General features: G+C 47.3%; 1 protein-coding gene, 1 long non-coding RNA gene and 1 pseudogene across 3 annotated transcripts in view; 2 read left to right on the forward strand and 1 right to left on the reverse strand.

Annotated features, from left to right (window-relative positions):
• Window positions 1-203: 203 nt before the first annotated feature.
• LOC145525196 (small ribosomal subunit protein eS27 pseudogene) lies at window positions 204-1644 on the reverse strand (annotated as a pseudogene).
• A 1964-nt stretch (window positions 1645-3608) lies between these two features.
• LOC145525405 (uncharacterized) lies at window positions 3609-7577 on the forward strand. The gene is made up of 2 exons (XR_014068192.1): window positions 3609-3696; window positions 7248-7577. It is a non-coding gene; the product is annotated as an uncharacterized LOC145525405 (long non-coding RNA).
• Window positions 7578-15816: 8239 nt separating this feature from the next.
• Window positions 15817-19274, forward strand: part of TMEM132C (transmembrane protein 132C) — a 432037-nt gene continuing 428579 nt past the window's right edge. Inside the window, exon 1 of one of the 2 annotated variants that reach the window (XM_081538273.1) lies at window positions 15817-16147. In XM_081538273.1, the coding sequence (XP_081394399.1) occupies window positions 16063-16147 (85 nt within the window). In that variant the 5' untranslated portion in view covers window positions 15817-16062. Of the gene's footprint in view, window positions 16148-16715; window positions 16937-19274 lie in introns of those variants that run through there. The other variant, XM_081538274.1, reaches the window with a different exon arrangement.

A 19274-nucleotide genomic window follows, 5' to 3' on the forward strand; every position in this document is an offset into this window, starting at 1 on the left:
TTTAAAGAAAAAAGCCAACACAGAGAGTCTCCAAGCCAAACTCAAATAAAATAAATAAAACAAGCACATTGAGAAAGCTAGAAGGATCTACCTGCATCCGAGAGAAGAAATAATGCTTCTTTCCAAAGGCCAGCAAATTTCCCACCCTTTTTTATTGGGATGGTTTCCTATTCATCTTGACACAGGTTACTTTTAGTGCTGCTTCATCTGAAGGAACATTCTTCTGTAAGATTTGCTTTTCCTCCTGTAGACTGTCAGAGAACAGCAGAGCAGCCAACCCACGAAACTACTGTTTGTGCGCGGCTAAAGGTGGTGGTGATTGAAGAGCATCCTGGGCATTTCACATCCATGAAATAGGAACTGGGGCTCTGCACCAGGTGCTTCTTCCTGTGTTTGCTCTTCTCTGCTGGAGAGGGATGAAGAAGATCCTTTGCAAGAGGATGTGAGGTCCGGAAAGGCCTCTGGAAAGGCCCCACCCTTTAAAGACAATACATTGTTACCCATACAAAGGCTGAATGGTTTATGTTAATGATGAGCAAATATTTAGAGGTGTAAAAAAAATGAAAAGTCTTCACAAAATGCTCCATGTCTTCGGTAGCACTGCCTTTTGCTCTGTGCCCTTTGCCATGACATCTGCTGCTGCTGCTGCTGCTAAGTCGCTTCAGTCGTGTCCAACTCTGTGTGACCCTATAGATGGCAGCCCACCAGGCTCCGCCATCCCTGGGATTCTCCAGGCAAGAACACTGGAGTGGGTTGCTATTTCCTTCTCCAATGCATGAAAGTGAAGTCGCTCAGTCGTGTCCGACTCTTCGCGACCCCGTGGACTGCAGCCTACCAGGCTCTTCCATCCATGGGATTTTCCAGGCAAGAGTACTGGAGTGGGGTGCCATTGCCTCCTCTGTCATGACATCTGCATGCCTGCAAGCAACGGAAAGTCTCGGGGAAGAGGGGGTGCCCAGTGTGGGCTGGGGGTGGCCGGAGGATCTGATCCCAATGAATGCACTCCCCTGTGAGTTACTTCGCCTGCACATTTGTAATCTACATGAACAATTTCAGGAGCAATATAATCTACATGAACAATTTCAGGAGCAAGATGACACTGTTTCTCTTTTGCTCCTAATGAAATTCTTGGGGAGTGGATATTTCCCAGGGTGAATCTTCAGCAAGGTAGGGCTGATTCTGGGACCCTGTGAGCCCAGAGAAGAAGGTGATGGGAGAGACAGACCCCAGGCATTTGGGGTGGCCCTCACTCCCCTGCTTTGGTCTCCTTCACACTGCCTCTGGCTGGTGCAAGCTGTGAAACTGGCATTTTCTTTTATTGAAAACTCCCAGTTTCTCTTCCCTCACATAATGCTAAGAAGTCCCATTAATCTGTAGCCACCACTGGATATTCCCTTCTCTGCAGTAAGGCCTAAATAAACCATTTTCATTTCGAGGTGTGAAATCCTTAAGTTTATCACATTCAATAGCATTTGATTTGCAGAGCAAACTGGAACCCCACTTAGATAATTCTAATTCATTGTCTACTGGTGATTACTTCAATGGGAATCTCAAATGTCGGAAGAGGAGACATTTGACTTAGTTTGCATGAGCTCTGTCACCTTCAAGGAAAATCATGTCTTGCAACCAAGGTACCTGAGGCATTTGGGTAAGACAGTTTTTCAACATGTGGGATGTGCATTCCCATGGCACATGGTTTCCCAACCCTGGCCCCTGCCCGATGTATTATGTATGGGGAGCCCCTGGGATGAGAAAAATGCCCCACAACATCCAAATGCCTCCTAGCCACACAGGAATCATCCAGGTAAGAAAAAAAAATTGAGAATGAAAGGCATGAGTAAGACACTGATGCCCAATCTCAAAGTCCTCTCTCTGCCCTTCCTCCCTCCTCTTATTGAAATGCATCCTCCTTTTCTAGGGGCAGGGTCACACAGCATTTGGGATCTCATTTCCCTGATCAGGGTTCAAACCTGCCCCCCCCCCCTGCATTAGAACAGGACAGCCATTGAAGTCCCTGTAGTCTTCTTTTGAAAAGCCATTTTCCACACCACTTCCCCATCTCTCTTCTAAGACACACACACACATACACACACACTCACACACACTACTTACAGGACTTTACCTCCCAGGTGATAATGACTTGGGGAAAATCAGGACCTATGACTAACTGGGCTAATCAAAGCTCCTTTCCTGGATCTTCTCCAATTCACAATGAAAGAACAGGAACCCAAGGGCTTCTAGCACTCATGGTTCCAGGTTCTTGGAAAACAGGTAGTTTTAATGAAGGAAATTGTTCCATAGGAAGGCATGGGGGATGGAGGAAGAAGTGGGGAGAGGGAAGGAGAGAGAAAGAGAAACCTACATGGATTCAAATCTCCAGTTCTAGATGACGATAAGCACAGGCTGCTCTTCCTAAAATCAGTAACACAGGATACTCCCCCACCCCCACCCCCCGCCGTTTTTGTGGGTTTCATGCCAATTTCAATCTACCAAAATTGACAACTACAACCGAAGGAGGAGTGATTAATATCAGTGTTTCAATAAAAGGATGCACGAGTGACCTCCTCCTCTTGTCCACCCAGCACATTGCAGGAGGCTGCTCAATTTATGGAGGGGGAATTCTCATGCCAGTCCTGAAGTAAATATCACTGCAGGCCTGTTGATGAAAGAAGTCACCACAGAGCCTCTCTTCCCTGCCAGAGCTCCTGGTGTTGACATTTAAGAGGCTGCTGCTGCTGCTGCTGCTAAGTCGCTCAGTTGTGTCCGACTCTTCATGACCCCATGGACTGCAGCCTACCAGGCTCCTCTGTCCATGGGATTGTCCAGGCAAGAGTACTGGAGTGGGGTGCCATTGCCTTCTCCAGTTTAAGAGGCAGTGCTGTGCAAACTCCATCTCTGTGGCATCCGTCAGGGAACTCCTGCTGGACTATTACAGCATAGGGACCAGGTACAAGTCTTCATGACCTTGACACCTGCCCTATCTCAGCAAGCATGTGCCCCATCCCATCATTCTGTCCTTTAGAGCTTTTAAAATGACAGTTCTTTGTTATGTGACATTATAATGCCCATCAGTTGTAATTCATAACTCACAGAATATTTAAACCATATTTAATTTGCAGAATAAAATATTGATATGTGTTGGCACAATCATTGGAAACTATTTCTAGATGATGTTTTTGCTCATCCAGTTTTAATTTTCTGTTAAAAGTACCCCTTATTTTCCTTTGGGGAAGGACTCATTCTTCATTCTTATTCTGTGTGGTTTATTGTTGTTGTTCAGTTGCTAAGTCATGTCCAATTCTTTGTGACCCCATGAACTGCTGCACACCAGGCTTTCCTGTCCTTCACTATCCCGCTGAGTTTGCTCAAACTCATGTCCATTGAGTCAGTGATGCCATCCAACCATCTCATCCTCTGTATTTCCTAGGCATGGTGGGAGGGTGAAGTAGAAGATTCAGACCAGGCCAATCAGAGCTCAGTTCCTGATGGTGGCCCATGGGGATTGGTTCAGGATAAACACATGACCAAAGCGTCAACCAATGAAATGTAGCCCCAGGACTTGTGATCCAGTTGCTGGGCAACAGAATTTTGTCTACTGAGACAGGTAAGCTGGTAGGATGCATATCTGGAATCCTCATGGCCCCCCATCTAGGGCCACCCCACTAGAGAGTAAAGCCAGCTGAGAAGACAAGAAAGGTGAAAGGAGAGTCTATCTCTTTGTATCTTTGTTTCAGCCCCAGGATCCAGCCATGCTTAGGGGTAGCCAACCTCTTGAATATTCAGTGGTAAGAACCCATGCAGTTCCAAGTAGTTTAGGTTAGGTTTCTGTTCTGGCAGCAAAAAAAAAAAAAAAAAAAAAAAATGCCCAGCTGGCATCACATGCTTTTGTTCCATGGAATCTGAAAGAATGGGGAGACCTCAGAAATAGTGCCAAATCAGAACTTAGATGATCTGGAGTTAATCCCCTACTCAGCAACTAACTCATGGTTCATCTCACTATGCATCAGTATACTGCTACTGCTGCTACTGTTAAGTCGCCTCAGTCGTGTCCAACTCTGTGCGACCCCATAGATGGCAGCTCAGCAGGCTCCGCCGTCCCTGGGATTCTCCCGGCAAGAACACTGGAGTGGGTTGCCATTTCCTTCTCCAATGCGTGAAAGTGAAAAGTGAAAGTGAAGTCGCTCAGTCGTGTCCGACTCTTAGCGACCCCATGGACTGTAGCCTACCAGGCTCCTCCATCCATGGGATTTTCCAGGCAAGAGTACTGGAATGGGGTGCCATTGCCTTCTCCGCATCAGTATACTACTCATCTGCAAAATGGGTAGACTAATATAGATCTTGCCTCCTGTTCAGTAAAGAATTAACCTCCTTCTTGTTTAGAGGGACTCTAGGGGGGTACTGCATGAGGAGTCAGGAGATTCAGGAAGACCCAATGGATTCACCCAGGAAAAGTTGCTTAAACCGGAACCTGGCATATTCTAAGTGCTAACACATACTAGTTCTTATTATTTTTGTTTAGGAGTATTAGGAAGAGAAGGCAAGCATGGACAGAGGGCTGAAAGGAGAGGCTCTCCTGCTGAGGGCAGGAGGGAAGTCCAGTTTTCGGAGGAGGTGGGTTCCATTTGTTGGAGAAAAGGCACCCCACGTTAGCAAATAACTCCAGAGCCAGGCTTCCCCTTCACAAGGTCAGGTATGCTCCAGCTCAGTGGTCCCCTTATTTTGAGCCCCATGGCTCAAGGGCACAGAGGCCACCATTCTGATGGGGCAGGGATAAGCCAAGGCACCTCTGAGCTCTCCTCTGACTCCATCATCAGCCTCCTCTCCCCCAGCCCCCAGCAAAGCTCTTTGGGAATCTTATTTCTTTCTGCCAATTTTAGAGCTGATATTGTCTTTCAGACCAGTTTCTGTGCCCACAGGGAGACTTCCTGGAGCATCTCTCAGTTCCCCATTCAGGCACCATGGAAACAGTTGATATTAGTCACCTCTAACTTCTCTGGGACATTCATACCAGTGACGTTCTCATGCTCAGCTTCTTTTTTTTAAGTTTTTTTTTTTTTTAAAGAAGAAGGCTATTTTTAAAATATTTATTTTTATTTATTTGTTTGTTTGACTCTACCAGATCTTAACATGAGACCTTTGATCTTCATTGCAGCATGTGGGATCTTTAGTTGTGGCATGTGAATCCTTAGTTGTATCATGTGGGATCTAATTCCCCAATGAGGTATCTAACTCAGGCTCCCTGCATTGGGAGCTCAGAGTCTTAGCCATTGGATCATAAGGGAAGTCCCTTCTTAGCAGCTTCTGAGGTCCACTGGATCACCTAGAAGGGCCCAGTGAACATTTATTATTGATGCAACAGACAAGTGTTTTGCCTTAACACCCACACCCATATTGGAATATAATTATAATAATGATAGTAACTATGATTTTTGACCCCTTACTATGTGCTGGTCACTGTACTTCTTGATTCACACAACATATGAATTCTTAGCACCACTCTATGAAGACAGCAGTATTGATATTCTATGTTACAGATGAGCAAATTGAAGCTCTGGGAAACTAATTTGTAGGAGAAGTGAAGCTAATACTTTAAAAGAAACAAAGTCGATAGAGAAAGAAAAAGAGATACATCAGGCACAGGATTCTTTCACTGACTTGATTCAGCCATACCTGAAGCCTCTTGCATCCCTGAACTTCCCATTCGTGGGAGTAAATACATTTTCCCTTCGGTTTGAGGGCATCCTAAAGAGTTGTGATTAACCAGAACAACCTGAAAGGTGAGTATAATTATCCCAAAGTTTAGTAATGTTTTAAAATGAGGCTGAGAAGTTAAGAGATCCATAAAAGCAGGGATTTTTTTCCCCTAACTTGCTGACCATGAAATATGCATCTCCTAAGAAAATGCCTGATATTCACCTTTGGTCAAGATGAGAAGAAGGAGGGACTGAGAAAAGGAAAAAGGAAGATATATTATACAACAAAGAGGTGGGAAAGGCAGGACTTTAATTAAAGTTCATTTTTCTCCATGAGCATTTTAAAATATACATATTACCCCTCTGTCTGAACATATGTACCTCTTAGTTTTTCCTCTTGATCCTATGATCACTCTCTCTTGGTTGCAGGAATGCAAAATACTTATTACTTTCCCCTTGTGCTATGTCACCACGACTTTTACTGCTTGTTTCAGCCAAGAAGCAGAGCAGGAAACAGAAACCATGGCAGGGTTTCCCCGGTGGTCCAGTGGATAAGAATCTTCTTGCCAACGCAGGGTACACTGGTTCTATCCCTGCTCCAAGAAGATCCCACACACCACGGAGAAACGAAGCCTGTGCGCTACAACTACTGCGCCTGTGCTCGAGAGCCCATGAGTTGCAACTACTAGACCCACATGCTGCAACTTCTGAAGCCCGAGCTTGCTCCACAACAAGAGAACCCACCGCAATGAGAAGCCCGTGCACCACGACGAAGAGCCTCTTCTTGTCCCCGTTCACTGCAACTAGAGAAAGCCCAGGTGCAGCAACAAGACTCACCACAGCCAAAAATAAAATAAATAAATCTTTTGAAAAAAGAGAGAAAGAAACCACTGCAGATATTTTAAGCATAGTTACCTAATGCAGAAATGAGCACCAACAAAGTCACTGAAATGGCCAAAGGAGGGGTTTTAGGCTCTGCTTTCACACTTTTCTGACTTTTAAACATCAAATTATTTTGGCTGCTTCTCCATACATTGTAAATGTTATGCTGTGTGGACTCTGGGTTCTGTTATATTCCTCAGAAAAGCATTAACAATTTTATTTTGGCTGTATTAAAAAAAAAAGTGTCTTGGTCTGCAGCTCAAGTCAGCACAGTTATTTTATTCTCCACGTCCTCATGGGTCCCTCAACCGCATGGGCTGAGTTTACACATGGAATTTGGGGATCTTCATTTCTGACTCTCCTTTTTTTTGGATTTCCCCATTCTACTTTCCTACTGGAATGGCTGTGATGGTTCCAAACTCTGGCCTCCAGTCCTTCAGACGAGAAACAGTGGGTATCAACAGGAGTAAGAGTTGTCACAAGCAGCAGCAACTGTGACCTCTTCTTAGGGGAAAAGCCGCAAAAACAAGAAACGTCTTCCACACCTTTTCCTCCTTCTGAATCTCAACTTCCTTCTGGAATCTCCCTGCCTCCGTTCATTCTTCAGCATCTTCAGGGAAATGGTTTTGTCCATGTGTTTATGCTTCTCTTTTTGTTTTGTATTTTATGCAGAATTTACCATTGTTACCTAAGTGGAGATCTATCCCATAGTTGGCCATGAAAGAAGCTGAACTCCTTCACATAATCTCTGAACATCCTACCCTGGAGTGTGGGCAAACCTACCTCTCCAGATTCTTCTTCAAGTTCCAGTATCTTCGCCTTGAAGGAGCTGAAAGCACAGCCTGTTCTGAATCATGTGTCTAGTAAATTTAGTGCTTTCGGGAAAGCTGTTTGGTGACTTTTACTTGTGCTCCAACTCCCCCTTCTGGATGGTTATATCTCCAGCTTCTCTCACAAATGATAGAAGGTCTCATTCCTAAAATAAATTCCCTGTTCGTAGTGGGTCTGCTTCTCTGACTGGACTCAATGAATAGTGGCATTTGGGTTCCTTCAGTAACTATAATGCCAAAAACTTAGGATTTCTGTATACATGCTTTATCTTCTCACCAGCCTTGTTCCTAAACCCACCCATCCTGAGCTTTAATCTCTCCAATACTCTATAGGGATCCAATGTCAGTCTTCTGGGCTCCATTAAGGCAACTGGTTCAAATGGGAAACGCTATTGACTGAAATCCTATAGGAGATGGGCCACTCCTTGGACATATCTGAACTTGTACTCACAAATCAGGGGCAAAGGGGCCCGTAGTGACCAATATTGCCTCTTGAGAGGAAAGACACTCATTAGTGTGAAATGTTGCTGAACTGAATGGCACTGTTAGCGTGTGTGTCTGCCTGCCCCTTTAGCTGAGGCCAGCAATCTGAGCTTTTCTTTTTCTCTGCCATCAGAATATACCAGCTGCAGCCACCAGGGGACACTGTTGACTCTATAACCATTTGGAGGCTGCCTGCCGGTGGGTTAGGGAGCAGAGCTGTCTCAAACATAAATTAAGGAAGGGCATTGGCGTTCCAAGGTTCCAAGTATTCGAAACAACACAATTTTGGCAGTTTTCCATTTGAGGCTCAATCTTTGTTTGTAAAAGGCCATCAGAGAGTTTTAAGGGGAGTCCAGAACAGTGTAGTGGGTCTAGCTATTGAATACAAACTTCCTTTAGTTACCTGGATGATCTGAACCTGAGAAAGTTGGTTGAACACAGTGAGTCATATGTAAAAGTTATGAGTGTTTCTCCTTCCCAGAAACTGGCTGGGTCTGTAATGAATCATAAGCCATGCCATAGTTTGAGCTGCTGATCACAGGTGGCCAGGAGAGGCTCTAAAACGCAAATTAATAGCCATATAAGTGCTATGTTGCATCCCGAAGTCGTGCCTGAGTTTGAATTGAATTACTTCCTATGGAAAAATGCAAAGTTTAGGTCCTGATGAGTCATGACTATCAGATAGAGAAAACAAAACCAAAAACCCTTAGAGGTGAAGAGGGTGAAACCAGTATAATGGCTGAAGCTGCCTCAGGTCAAAGTCAATGACCTTGGAGCTAGTTTCATCTGTTTCTTCTCTCTGGTGACTATGGGGACCGCCCGGGAGTAACAGTCGCTCTTCCTGTTTTAGGGCCATACTATCTTCCTGTCTTGTTCTTCCTTCCACAAAGACTCTGCCATCCTGTCTTTCTGTCTTTCTTTCCCATCTTCACTGTTAATCTTTCACCATCCCTGTGATCAAACACTACCTCCTCAAAGGTATCAATCAGAAATTATTCAACGATATTTCTTGAGTTCAGAGCGTGTCCTGGCTCTGTCCTGGGTCCTGGGTCCTGGGTAGTTGCGGGGAAAAAAAAAAAAAAACCTCACCGAAGGAGGACATTTGAAAGGAGAGGAAATGATAAGGACAGAGATTCAGGGAATGAAAACAGCAGGTGCAAAGTCTCTGAAGGGAGAATAAGCAGAGCTTTTAAGGTCAGTGTTGATGGAGTGTAGGTAGGTAAAGAAGTCACTCTGATCTTCCCCAGGCTCTTATAACACATCCTATATGCCTGTTTTCTGCAGTATATTCAATCTCCCCTATTACGCTCTCTGAGGACAGGCTCCAAACTCAATGCTTACTCATCATAATCGCTCATCAATTGGCTATTGATTTAAAGACTGACAAGATGTGGAGACTTTTATTCCTGCAATGAGAACAGATACTCCACAAAGAACAGGGGCAAAGCTGAATTGGATGAGTCATGCAATGCACATGAATCCCTGATGTTTCGGTAAGGATGGGTTATATTCCAGGGCAGTAACAAACAACCCCCAAATGTCAGGCTGCCATCTCTCATTCATCATGCGTGTGTGCATGCGTGTGTGTATGTGTGTCCCCTGCCACTTTGCTAGGGACTGTGCTCATTGAGGGCATTCAGGTGATGGAGCTGCCACCTCCTTGACCCAAGCCAGTTGCCATGCTAAGTATCAGGTTCAGTGACAGACATGTATAACTGGTCAATAACTGGTATTAACTGACTGCATGGCAAACTCTCCAATCTCATGCTGCTCTTGGAATGATGCGAGGTGCTGAATGTGTCTAGGACTGTTTGTGTTGAGAAGCAGGGAAGAGTTGGAAATTTCGCGACATTCTCAAATACACATAGTTTGGATAATAAAACTCTGGATTAAGATATAGGGAGTGGAATAAGGTAAGGATTTAAGGACTTGTTACACGAAAGATGGTTCATGGAGGTGCATGATCAAGATGGTCTGGGGGCTTGATAGAGAGGTAAGAGTGGGTCTCCATGCCCCTTCGACTGAATTGGAGTCAACACGTTAAGTCCTCAAGCTGATGAGTCTGCAGAACAAAGACTGAGGATTGATTACTCAGAGCAGGGATTCTAGAATAGCTGGGTTTGAATCCCAGCTTTGCCAACTACTAGCTCTGTGACACTGGATGTGTTACATAAACTCTGTGTGTCAATTTCTTGGTTTGTAAATGGAGTTAATAACAACAGTCAAGTCATAAGATTATATGTGTGTTGGTTGCTTGGTCACGTCTGACTCTTGCAACACCACAGACTGTAGCCTGCCAGGTTTCTCTGTACACGGAATTCTCCAGCAAGAATACTGGAGTGGGTTGCCATTTCCTTCTCCAGGGGAATCTTCCTGACCCGGGTATAGAACCCAGGTCTCCTGCATTGTAGGCAGATTCTTTACCATCTGAGCTACCAGGGAAACCAGGTCATGGTGAGGATTAAATGAGCGAACACCAGCCAAAGTACTGAAGATAGTGCTCGGTACAAAGCAAAAGATCTATAAATGTCAGAGATGATGACAATGATGCAGCAAACAGTTAAGGAAATGTCAGTGTGACCACTTCCATTTGTAATCTAATCTGAAGCTAGATTAGCCAAGTTCTTTTCCTAAATGGACTATGTACTGACCTTGAACCCTGAGAGGAAAGGTGATGGGAACAAAATCCACTCTGTAGGTCTCTACCAGGACAATGAGCGTCTGGGAACGTGGCAGGTACCAGGAGGGAAACTGGATCAGGGTCAGATGTGGGGGCATTTGAGCAGCAGTTCTAAAAGTTGTTCTCCGTGGCTGAAAGCCACCTGAACCTCTCATTTTACCTGGAGAAGCCGGGCCCATGTTCCCTTCAGGGGAAATTCATCTCCATAGGCTGAGTTAGGCTGAGTTCCGGTAGAGACGCAGGGGCAGCCCAAGGCACCAGGGAGTTATCTGCAAGGTTAAGTGAAAATTCCAAAGGCATGATTTTTCAGTGTTTGTCAAAAATAGAAAGGTCTAGCAAGTGAAACCTGATGGAAGGTACTGGCCTGGCCAGTGGAACCCAACACAAGTAGGGAGCGAGCAGATCAAAGCACATACATGAACACAGGTCATGGGATGAATCATTATAGATCCAACCCCACTTCTGCAACTTCCCAGCTGGGTGACCTGGAACAGGCTACTTCACCGCTTGGACAGCAGTTTCCTAGTCTGTATAATGGGATAAAACAGACTATGTCTTATAGGGTTGTCAACAGGATTATTTGTCAATTCACAAGCACCTAATGAATGATATTGCCATTGTCATTGGTGTTTCTATTACTGGTTAGGTGAGCTGAAGGTAACATGTGCGAATCTCAGTTTCCTCGTTAGTAAAATGGGGCTGGTAATCTGTGTTCTTGGTTGTGTCCGACTCTTTGAAACCCCTCGGACTGCAGCTCAGCAGGCTCCTCTGTCCGTGGGATTTTTCAGGCAAGAATACTGGAGTGGGTTGCCATTTCTTTCTTCAGGGGACCTTCTCAATCCAGATATCGAACCCATGTCTCCTATGCCTCCTGCATTGCAGGCAGATTCTTGACCCGCTGAGCCATCTACAGCTTCACAAAAAGTCATTCACTGGACAAGCGCTTATTTTCGTGCACATACTGGTCGGGGTTGGGAACACAGGGGTGAGCAGGTCAGCTGTCACCCACCCCCCATGGAGCTGACAAAGGGATGGGGGAAGCTGTAGATAGAAAATAAAGCAAATAAGGACACAGTTGATCAAGGGTGGGTGGCGATGGCCCTCCAATAAATATCCCTTAATAGTTACATTCTTACTGAATGGCACAAGGTTGGAATCTCCACAGTGCAGCTGGGAGTAGGGGTGGGGAGGGAGGAGGATGTACTGTTTCTACAGCCCCTCTACCTCCCCATCCCCACCTTAGCCAGGCAGAGACCCTAGAATTTGCTGAATGATGGGACTTCCCTGTCAGTCCAGTGGCTAAGACATCACCTTCCAATGTAGAGGATATGAGTTCAATCCCTGGTCAGGGCGCTAAGATCCCACATGACAAAAATGAAAATATAAAAGCAATATTGTAACAAAGTCAATGAAGACTTTAAAAAAATGTCCACATCAAAAACTCTTAAAAAAAAAGAAGGAAAAGAGAAGCAATACTAGGGTCGTAGGTTTTACCAACATAAAACCCAATTTTAACTCCTAGCTGGTGGCACACGCTGACCTCGTCATCTCTGGGGCAGGAGGGGAGCTGATTTTCAATGTCACCACTACCACGTTCTCGCAAGTGACTTAACCAACTCTTGGAGCCTCAGTTTCCCCTTCTGCCCCAATATACTCCAAGACCGCTTGCCCCCCAGTCTTTCCTACCTCCCTGAAAGGTACCATCAGGTGCCCACTTGCTTGGGCCAAAACCTTGGGCTCTTCTTACTGTCCTACAGCTCACATTCATCCATCAGCAAGGCTCCTACCTCCACCTTGACCGGGCAGCATAATTGGTCCATAGTTTCCCTTCATCACTCCCACCTACCTCCCCAGTCCAGGCCTCCATCACTCCTGTCCTCCTACAGCCACCTTTTGACTGGACTCTAGGCTTCCTCTGCTGCCCCCTATAGACTCTGTTCCATAAGAGGTCAGAGTGCCTCTTCTGCAAGAAAAAAAGAAAGATGATTCTTTCCTCCACTTCCTGCCCTTTGTACTTTTGGTTTTCTCTTCCTTAAAAGCTCCTCTCCCAGAAATCCACCAGATTACCTACTCCATATGCCCTCTCTAAAGTTGTACCCCCAAATCAGACTTTCCCCTTACTTTGTTTTAGTTTTATTAGTAACACATATCACTGTCTTACAGAATGGATTCATTTGTATATTTTTTGAGTCTGTGCCCTAGAATACAAGATCCATGAGTTTAGAACCTTCTAACTGTTTTGTTCACTGCTATTATCCCATATTTGGGCATGACAAATGGTAAGCAGTAGACAGATATCTGTTGAATGAATGGATGAAATGTTTAAGGACAATAGTAGTACTCCCATTAGAGTTATTGTGAGCATTAAATGAATGAATGAATATCTATAAATAGCAACAAAAGTGCCAGCATAGAGAGCTAAACAAATACCTGCTGCCTTCCTTATTTTTCATCCCTAAGAGCAAGCACTATCGTCAGGACTTGCTGTTACATCAGCAGGATGACTATAGCTGCCTCATGAGGCCAACATATAGCCTTTCTTTTCTGTGTTCTTAGTAATATACACCTATAGGTCCCCTGTCTGTCTTATAAGAAATTCTTGAGCTAAATTCTCAAGTTCTTCCCCTCATTTTATGTGAATTTGAAATTAAGACAGAACAACAACAACAAAAAACCCTGAACTTGCCTTTTTTGATTTATGCACCACTGGCACATGTGGAAACAGCGGGTTTCCTCTTCCTAATATCTCCTCTCCTATAAATCATGTTAATTGTCTCCATGTGCCCACAGCCCACAGGGAGTTTTGCAATAGCCTTTGAGGAGATTAGTGGCCTCTGATGTTGGTTATGAAGTTCAGAAAAGCATCTGGAAGTAATTTAATTTAAGGAATTAATTATTTGGGGGTTAAAAATACATGCCTTTAAAAAATAAATACAGGAAACTCTTTGCCCATGAACCTCTAAGTTCACACCTCTATTTGGCGGGGGTGGAGGTGGGGATTCCTAAAGAAAGATACATCAACCACACCATCCCTTTATTTGTTTGGTTTTGGGTGTTTCTGTCTGGTTTTTAGAAGGTCACATGGTAGATTGAATGGGATTCTAAACAGATTTGCAGAAGAGAGGCACTCATTACCTGGGTCTCCTTCCGTCCAATCTGGAAGAAGCAGGAAGGAGTCTCTTACAGGTGATGCTAGGAGACTTTGTGGTCTCAAGTCACGTCTAAGACTCAGAGCACCCGAGGACAGCATATGCCTTTGGGGACTGGGGAGTGGATGTACCCTACCAAGACTCCTCCTTTCCTTTCTCATTTCTAGTTCTCCTGTATTTCCCTGTGGTTTGTTCAGTTTCCCCTTTTCTGGTATTGGAACCATGGAGTCTCAGACCAGGGAATTTGACTTTGCAGTAGAGAGGGCGATATTTTGTGCCAAAAAGGAAAGAAATGATGTGTGTCTGGGGAGGGTGGGAGGACCACATGATAAACCTACAAAAGAGAAGATCAGGGGAGTGGCCAGCATAACTGGGGGCTTTTCCTTTTGTTCTCTTATTAGACAGGAGGGAGAGAGGATGAAGCTGATTTTCTAAGCTCTCAGTCAGGAAATGATGGGCTATGTTGTATTTCTCACTGAGGCTAGAAACATTTAAACAAAAAAAAATTATTCCCCAGTGACTTTCAAGCTAACAAAAATGAGAAGAAAATGTGCCTTCCATTTTAGGAACTCAAATCTGTTTTCTTTTTTTTTTGCCTCCCAGGATTGTGTGTACACTAGCTGAATGAACTGAAGAACTGGGCAATTATAGCATAGTTCCCTTAAAAAATGAAGTCTCTGCTACCCAAGTCTATCAGAACCAAGGTTTTGCAGTGCTCTTTCCGGCCTGGCTAGTTTTTTCAGCTGCCTTCTCTCCCCATCATGCAGGCAGAGGGGATCAGTGAGCTCTCTTTCTCCTTAGGGCTGTCCAGCTTGGAAAAGAGCTTCAGAGATGGGGAGGGTCCTTGGAGTCTCTGCCTCCACCCCTCAATTTCTCCTTATGCTTGGCTCATGAATCATTGTACCTGAGTTGGGACAAAAGAAACAGATGTGTTTACCACCTTTCACTTTAGTTTCTTCTCATCTGATCAAAGATTTTTTTTTTTTCGTTTAATTTGAAATTCATTCCTGGCTCTGGTGACCAGGAATGACGTGACACATGATTCAGTGGGCTTCCTTTCGGAGGTTGGACGAGCCAGCCCAGCACACCAGGTGATCCCTAGGCAGGCTGTGGGATCTGGGGAAGTGTATCAGCTGGGGGAGGTCTGGGCCCCCAGGACAAGGCTTCTGGGTTCAGGACACATTGCCTTTCAATCACGAACACGAGGGGGAGCTGGGGTCCTGAGTGGGGACTGTTTAGATACCTCGGCGGCAAATGAGGCCCGAGCATCAGTAACCATGGAAGGCAGGCAGGCAGCTGGGATCCACGCTAGGAGGGAGGGCAGCGCTGGGAACGACAGAGAAGACATTTGGAGCACGAACTGGGGTGGAGAGTCCTTGGAATCTACAGAGAAAAAACTGTTTTCTATATTTCGTATTCCCGCCCTCCCCCACCCCCGAATAGTTAATAAAAACACATGCGGGGGGGGGGCGATATCCAACAGTGTAGAAGGATCCACAGTGGAAAATGAACCTTTCTGTCACCCTGGCTTTCCAGTCCTCGTCCTGAGACACCGCGGCTGCCTTTGGCTTAACCCTCCAGACAAATATACACATATACAAATATACACATACACAAATATACACGGTTGTTATGCACACGCCTGTGTATAAACCGTGTTCTTGAATCTGTTCTGCACGTTGCTTTTTCCCACTGAATAATCTCTCTGGGAGATCTCTCCGCATCAGCTGTGGGGGACTTAATTCCAGACATCCCCGGCTCTCAAGGCAAAGAATCAGGGGACGACCTGAAGTTGAGGCGCGGAGAGTGAGGACCCCGGGAGGCGGGCGAGGCGAAGGGCTCGGCTCCATCTTGAGTCGCGGGTACCTGCGCAGAACTCTCCGGGACTCGAGCCACAGGCCATGAAGACGGGAGGCTACGGGGAGGAGGGGAGACCTCATGGGCGCAACCCTTGAGCCTCCGCGCCTCACCTCCTCTTCTGCGCGTCAGCTCCCAGACGCGTGCACTTTCTCTCCGGCATCCTTCTGCAGCCTCCGGCCAGGGGCGGGCCCAGGGGCGGGGCTCAGGGGTGGGCGGGGTTGAGTGGGCGGCCCGGGGGGCGGGGCGGGCCGCGGCCGCCTTGGAGGCTGGAGAAAAGTTGTCCCGGCCAGAGCGCGAGCCGCCACGGGATCCGGAGCCGCCGCAGCTTGCACCCGGCAGCGGCGGGGCGCGACCACCGGCTCTGCAGCCCAGCCGGCCGACTCGTTGCCGGGGGTGGCCCCGGGGCATGGGACAGCCGGCGGGGGCCGCGAGCGGGCGCTGCGCCCCGGGCCGGCGGCGGGCGGCCTGAGCTGCCGGGACGCAGGATGCGCTCCGAGGGCGCGGCCCCCGCGCCGGTGGCGCCACTGTGCGGGGCGCTGAGCCTGGTGCTGGGCGCGCTGCTGGGCAGAGGTAAGAGGCCGGGGACCCGGGGTGTCGGTCGCGCCGGGGCTCGGGAAGTTCCCCGCGGTCCCCGGGAGCCTGGGCGGGAGGGGAGCCGATGAGTGCGGTTGTCTTGGGGACCTGGGTGAGGGCGCTGGTTCCCGGGCGCGAAGCGGCCCCTCCTCTAAATAGGCGACAGTTGGGCTTCGCGTAAGTGGAATTGGAGCGAATTCGGCTGATCCAGTATCTCTGGGTTCGGAGTGCTTCCTGGGGTTGAAGAAGGGGCGTGGCTGAGGGACACTGTTCACCATCACCGAGTTCCATGAGGACTTAACGCAACCCCTGCATTAAACTGGGAATTAACCCAACGTAGAGCTGGAGGTCTTGGAGCGGGCAGTCCAGCTCTTTGCACCTCCTTTGCCCCAGTCTGGCATCCCCCTCCCCAGCTCAGTTGGACTGGGGCTGGTGACCTACGAGGGCACACCGGCCCCTTTCCCCCACCGTGGGGTTCCGAGGGCCGGCGTTAGTACACGCAAGAATGCCCGCTCACTACGCAGCCTCCGGGGACCTCGGCCCGGAAGAAACCCGAGACCCCCTCGGGGTACCCCGTAGAGGTCCTGTGTGGTCTAGGAGCGCGCTGAGGTGATCGCGCGGGTGGGGGAACTGAATCTGGGAATCAGATCTGGGCTTCCTAGCAGTGGGTCCTGAGGGTGGCCTTTTACCTCAGTCTCCTCATCTCTGCAATGGAACTGACCACTCTGCCTTGGGTTTAGGAGAATTCAGGGAGGGGACGACTGGCGCCCAAAGAGCTCAGGAAAGGTTAGTATTATTATTCCGGTTATGATTACGTGCGTGTGGGACCCGGGCCGGCGGCGCGAGGGGCCGGGAGCTTGGTCTTGGAGCCCGGGAGCCGCGGGTGCCGCGCGCCTTCCCTGCCCGGCACCCGAGCTGGGGGCCGCGAACCCGCGCGAAGGAAGCCCCGCTCCTCTGGGAACCGCCGCTGAGCGCACCGCAACCGGGCCGAGAACCGGGTGCGGGTGAGCGCGTGGGAAGAGGGTGCGGGGAGCCACTTCTCCGCCGCCGGCGCCTGGGCAAGGGTCTTGGGGCCATCGGGTGAAACCGAGATGCGCACAAGTGTCCCTGAACTTCGCTCTGCGTCGCGGCTCCTGCCGCGGCCCCGGGCCCTAAGCCGTCAAACCGAGTCCAACCTGATGAGAATCACGGGCCCTCTCCTGCCTCAGGCTGGGCTGCAAATACATTCGGAGAGACAAGTTGCCAATTGATGTTACAAAGTAGCGTTTGCTTTTCCGAAGTCCTGCGCACCAGCTGGGATTCCAGAAAAATCTACTTTCCTTAAGGCTGCAGGTTCCCAGAAACACCAAGCGGACAAAATTGCTGTTTTAAACAGTGTCCCCTTTTCCCAAGAGCTCCAGGTAAACAGGAGTGTGTGTGTGTGTGTGTGTGTGTGTGTGTGTTCGCGTTCGCGCGCGCGCACGTGAGCACGCACGGGCACGCGCGCGTGTGTGAAGGGATGAGGAACATTTTTTTTGTTTTATTCCAGAGGAGTAAAATCTGGTGACTTAATTCTGTCATGAGCTCTGGATTCTACCATTTCTAGGACTCGGTTTCCCTAAATGTAAAGTGGCCATTCAAAAAAAAAATTCTTTTCTTCCCAAAATACTTCCCAGAGACATTGTGATGATAAAGTGATCTAATGGGTAGAACGCACTTCGTTGAGAAAGGTGGTGTCATTTTAAACTGAGCGAACGGTGAAAGTCCCCATCAGGTTCTCGCCCTCTACCAGGAGATTTAATCAGGTTCAGTAGAACTCTGACTGCTGAATGTGCTTTTCAAAGTAAGTTGTCGACTTTTCTTAATTAAAGCTCACATTCCTTTTTCCCCCTCCCGGCCATCTAGAGGATTTTACTTTTGATTTAGAGAAGTGGCGTTTAGAAATGTCCGTGTGAAAGAGGCTAGGGACAGCAATTTTATTGGAAAGTGGAATTGGGAATTTTGTTTTGAAGATGCTGTTTAGAGGGCAAGGGGTGGGGATAGGGGTTGGTGGTTAGGGGGAGCTGTCCCATTCCTCCCGCCCAAAGCCACTCCTCCCCCTAACCTTGGGCAACTTTGATTTAGTGAGTTTTTCTCTTCCCACTTTTGCTTGACAGTTTTCACCACGTGATTTGGGGACTTATGGGTCTGCAAAATTTTTTCATTTTGTTTCTGGTGGCTAAAAGTAGCAGTAACATTCACTCCCTTAGATAGGTCTGCAAAGAAAATGTTTGCTCCATAGATTTCTCATAGAAAGGGAAGCTTTCTGACCCTTGTTTAAATTTGTACTGTCTTAAAAAAAAAAAAAATCATCACTGACTCTTCTGGCCCAAGGATTTAAGTGCTGATTTCTGGAATCCTCGAAACCACTGATCAATTTTTAATACCAATTGTAAGCTTATGTTCAACTGTGGATTTAAGACTCTGCAATTCCTCAGGGTTTGGAACAGAATCATTGTTCTTGAGAGGTTCCATAAATAGACCAGGGCACTGAAAAAAGGGAGTCTTCCTAAGATTTAAGACTTGGGCTGAGGTAGAGATAGTGAAGTGTCCTTGAGTTACTGGTTGAGGAATTGGCCCCGTGTAAAGAAAAGGGAAGGGCAGGGGGGTGGGCTGAGATGCTGTCAGAGGTGAAGTAATGTTATGAGAGGTGATGGTTGTCAGTCACACAGGGGGCTTCTGGGAAGGTCACACAGGCCAGAAATCACTTTTCTGAAATTTGGGGCCGTGTGTACTTCATGCTTCAGTAGATAGGTTTGTAGGGAGACCGAAGCCCAGGGTTATCCATGGATATTCTCTGAGACACCCAGGCTGGCTGTGGAGTTGTGTCCATAATTGGACCCGTAGCTCATTTTGCATGAAAGATGTGAGTATTCACATCAAAGAGGATAAAGTCCCCCAATAGCCTCACTGCACTTGAGAGCAGCCTTGGTCCCCAGAGGAATTAAAAGTCAGGTGGCCAGCCTGTGGATTGTCAGAGCTTTGGGAATTTTCAATTGCTGACTTGAAATTTGCAGCTTGGGGCAGGTGTCATGAGTAGGAAGAGGGGGCAGAGGTCCTTCTCGGCTCCCCTGGTGCACACTAACATGGGGAAAGATCCTCATAC

The sequence above is a fragment of the Giraffa tippelskirchi genome, chromosome 11 (assembly GCF_054371585.1).
Source record: "Giraffa tippelskirchi isolate mGirTip1 chromosome 11, T2T-mGirTip1v1.2.pri, whole genome shotgun sequence".
Lineage (NCBI taxonomy): Eukaryota > Metazoa > Chordata > Mammalia > Artiodactyla > Giraffidae > Giraffa > Giraffa tippelskirchi.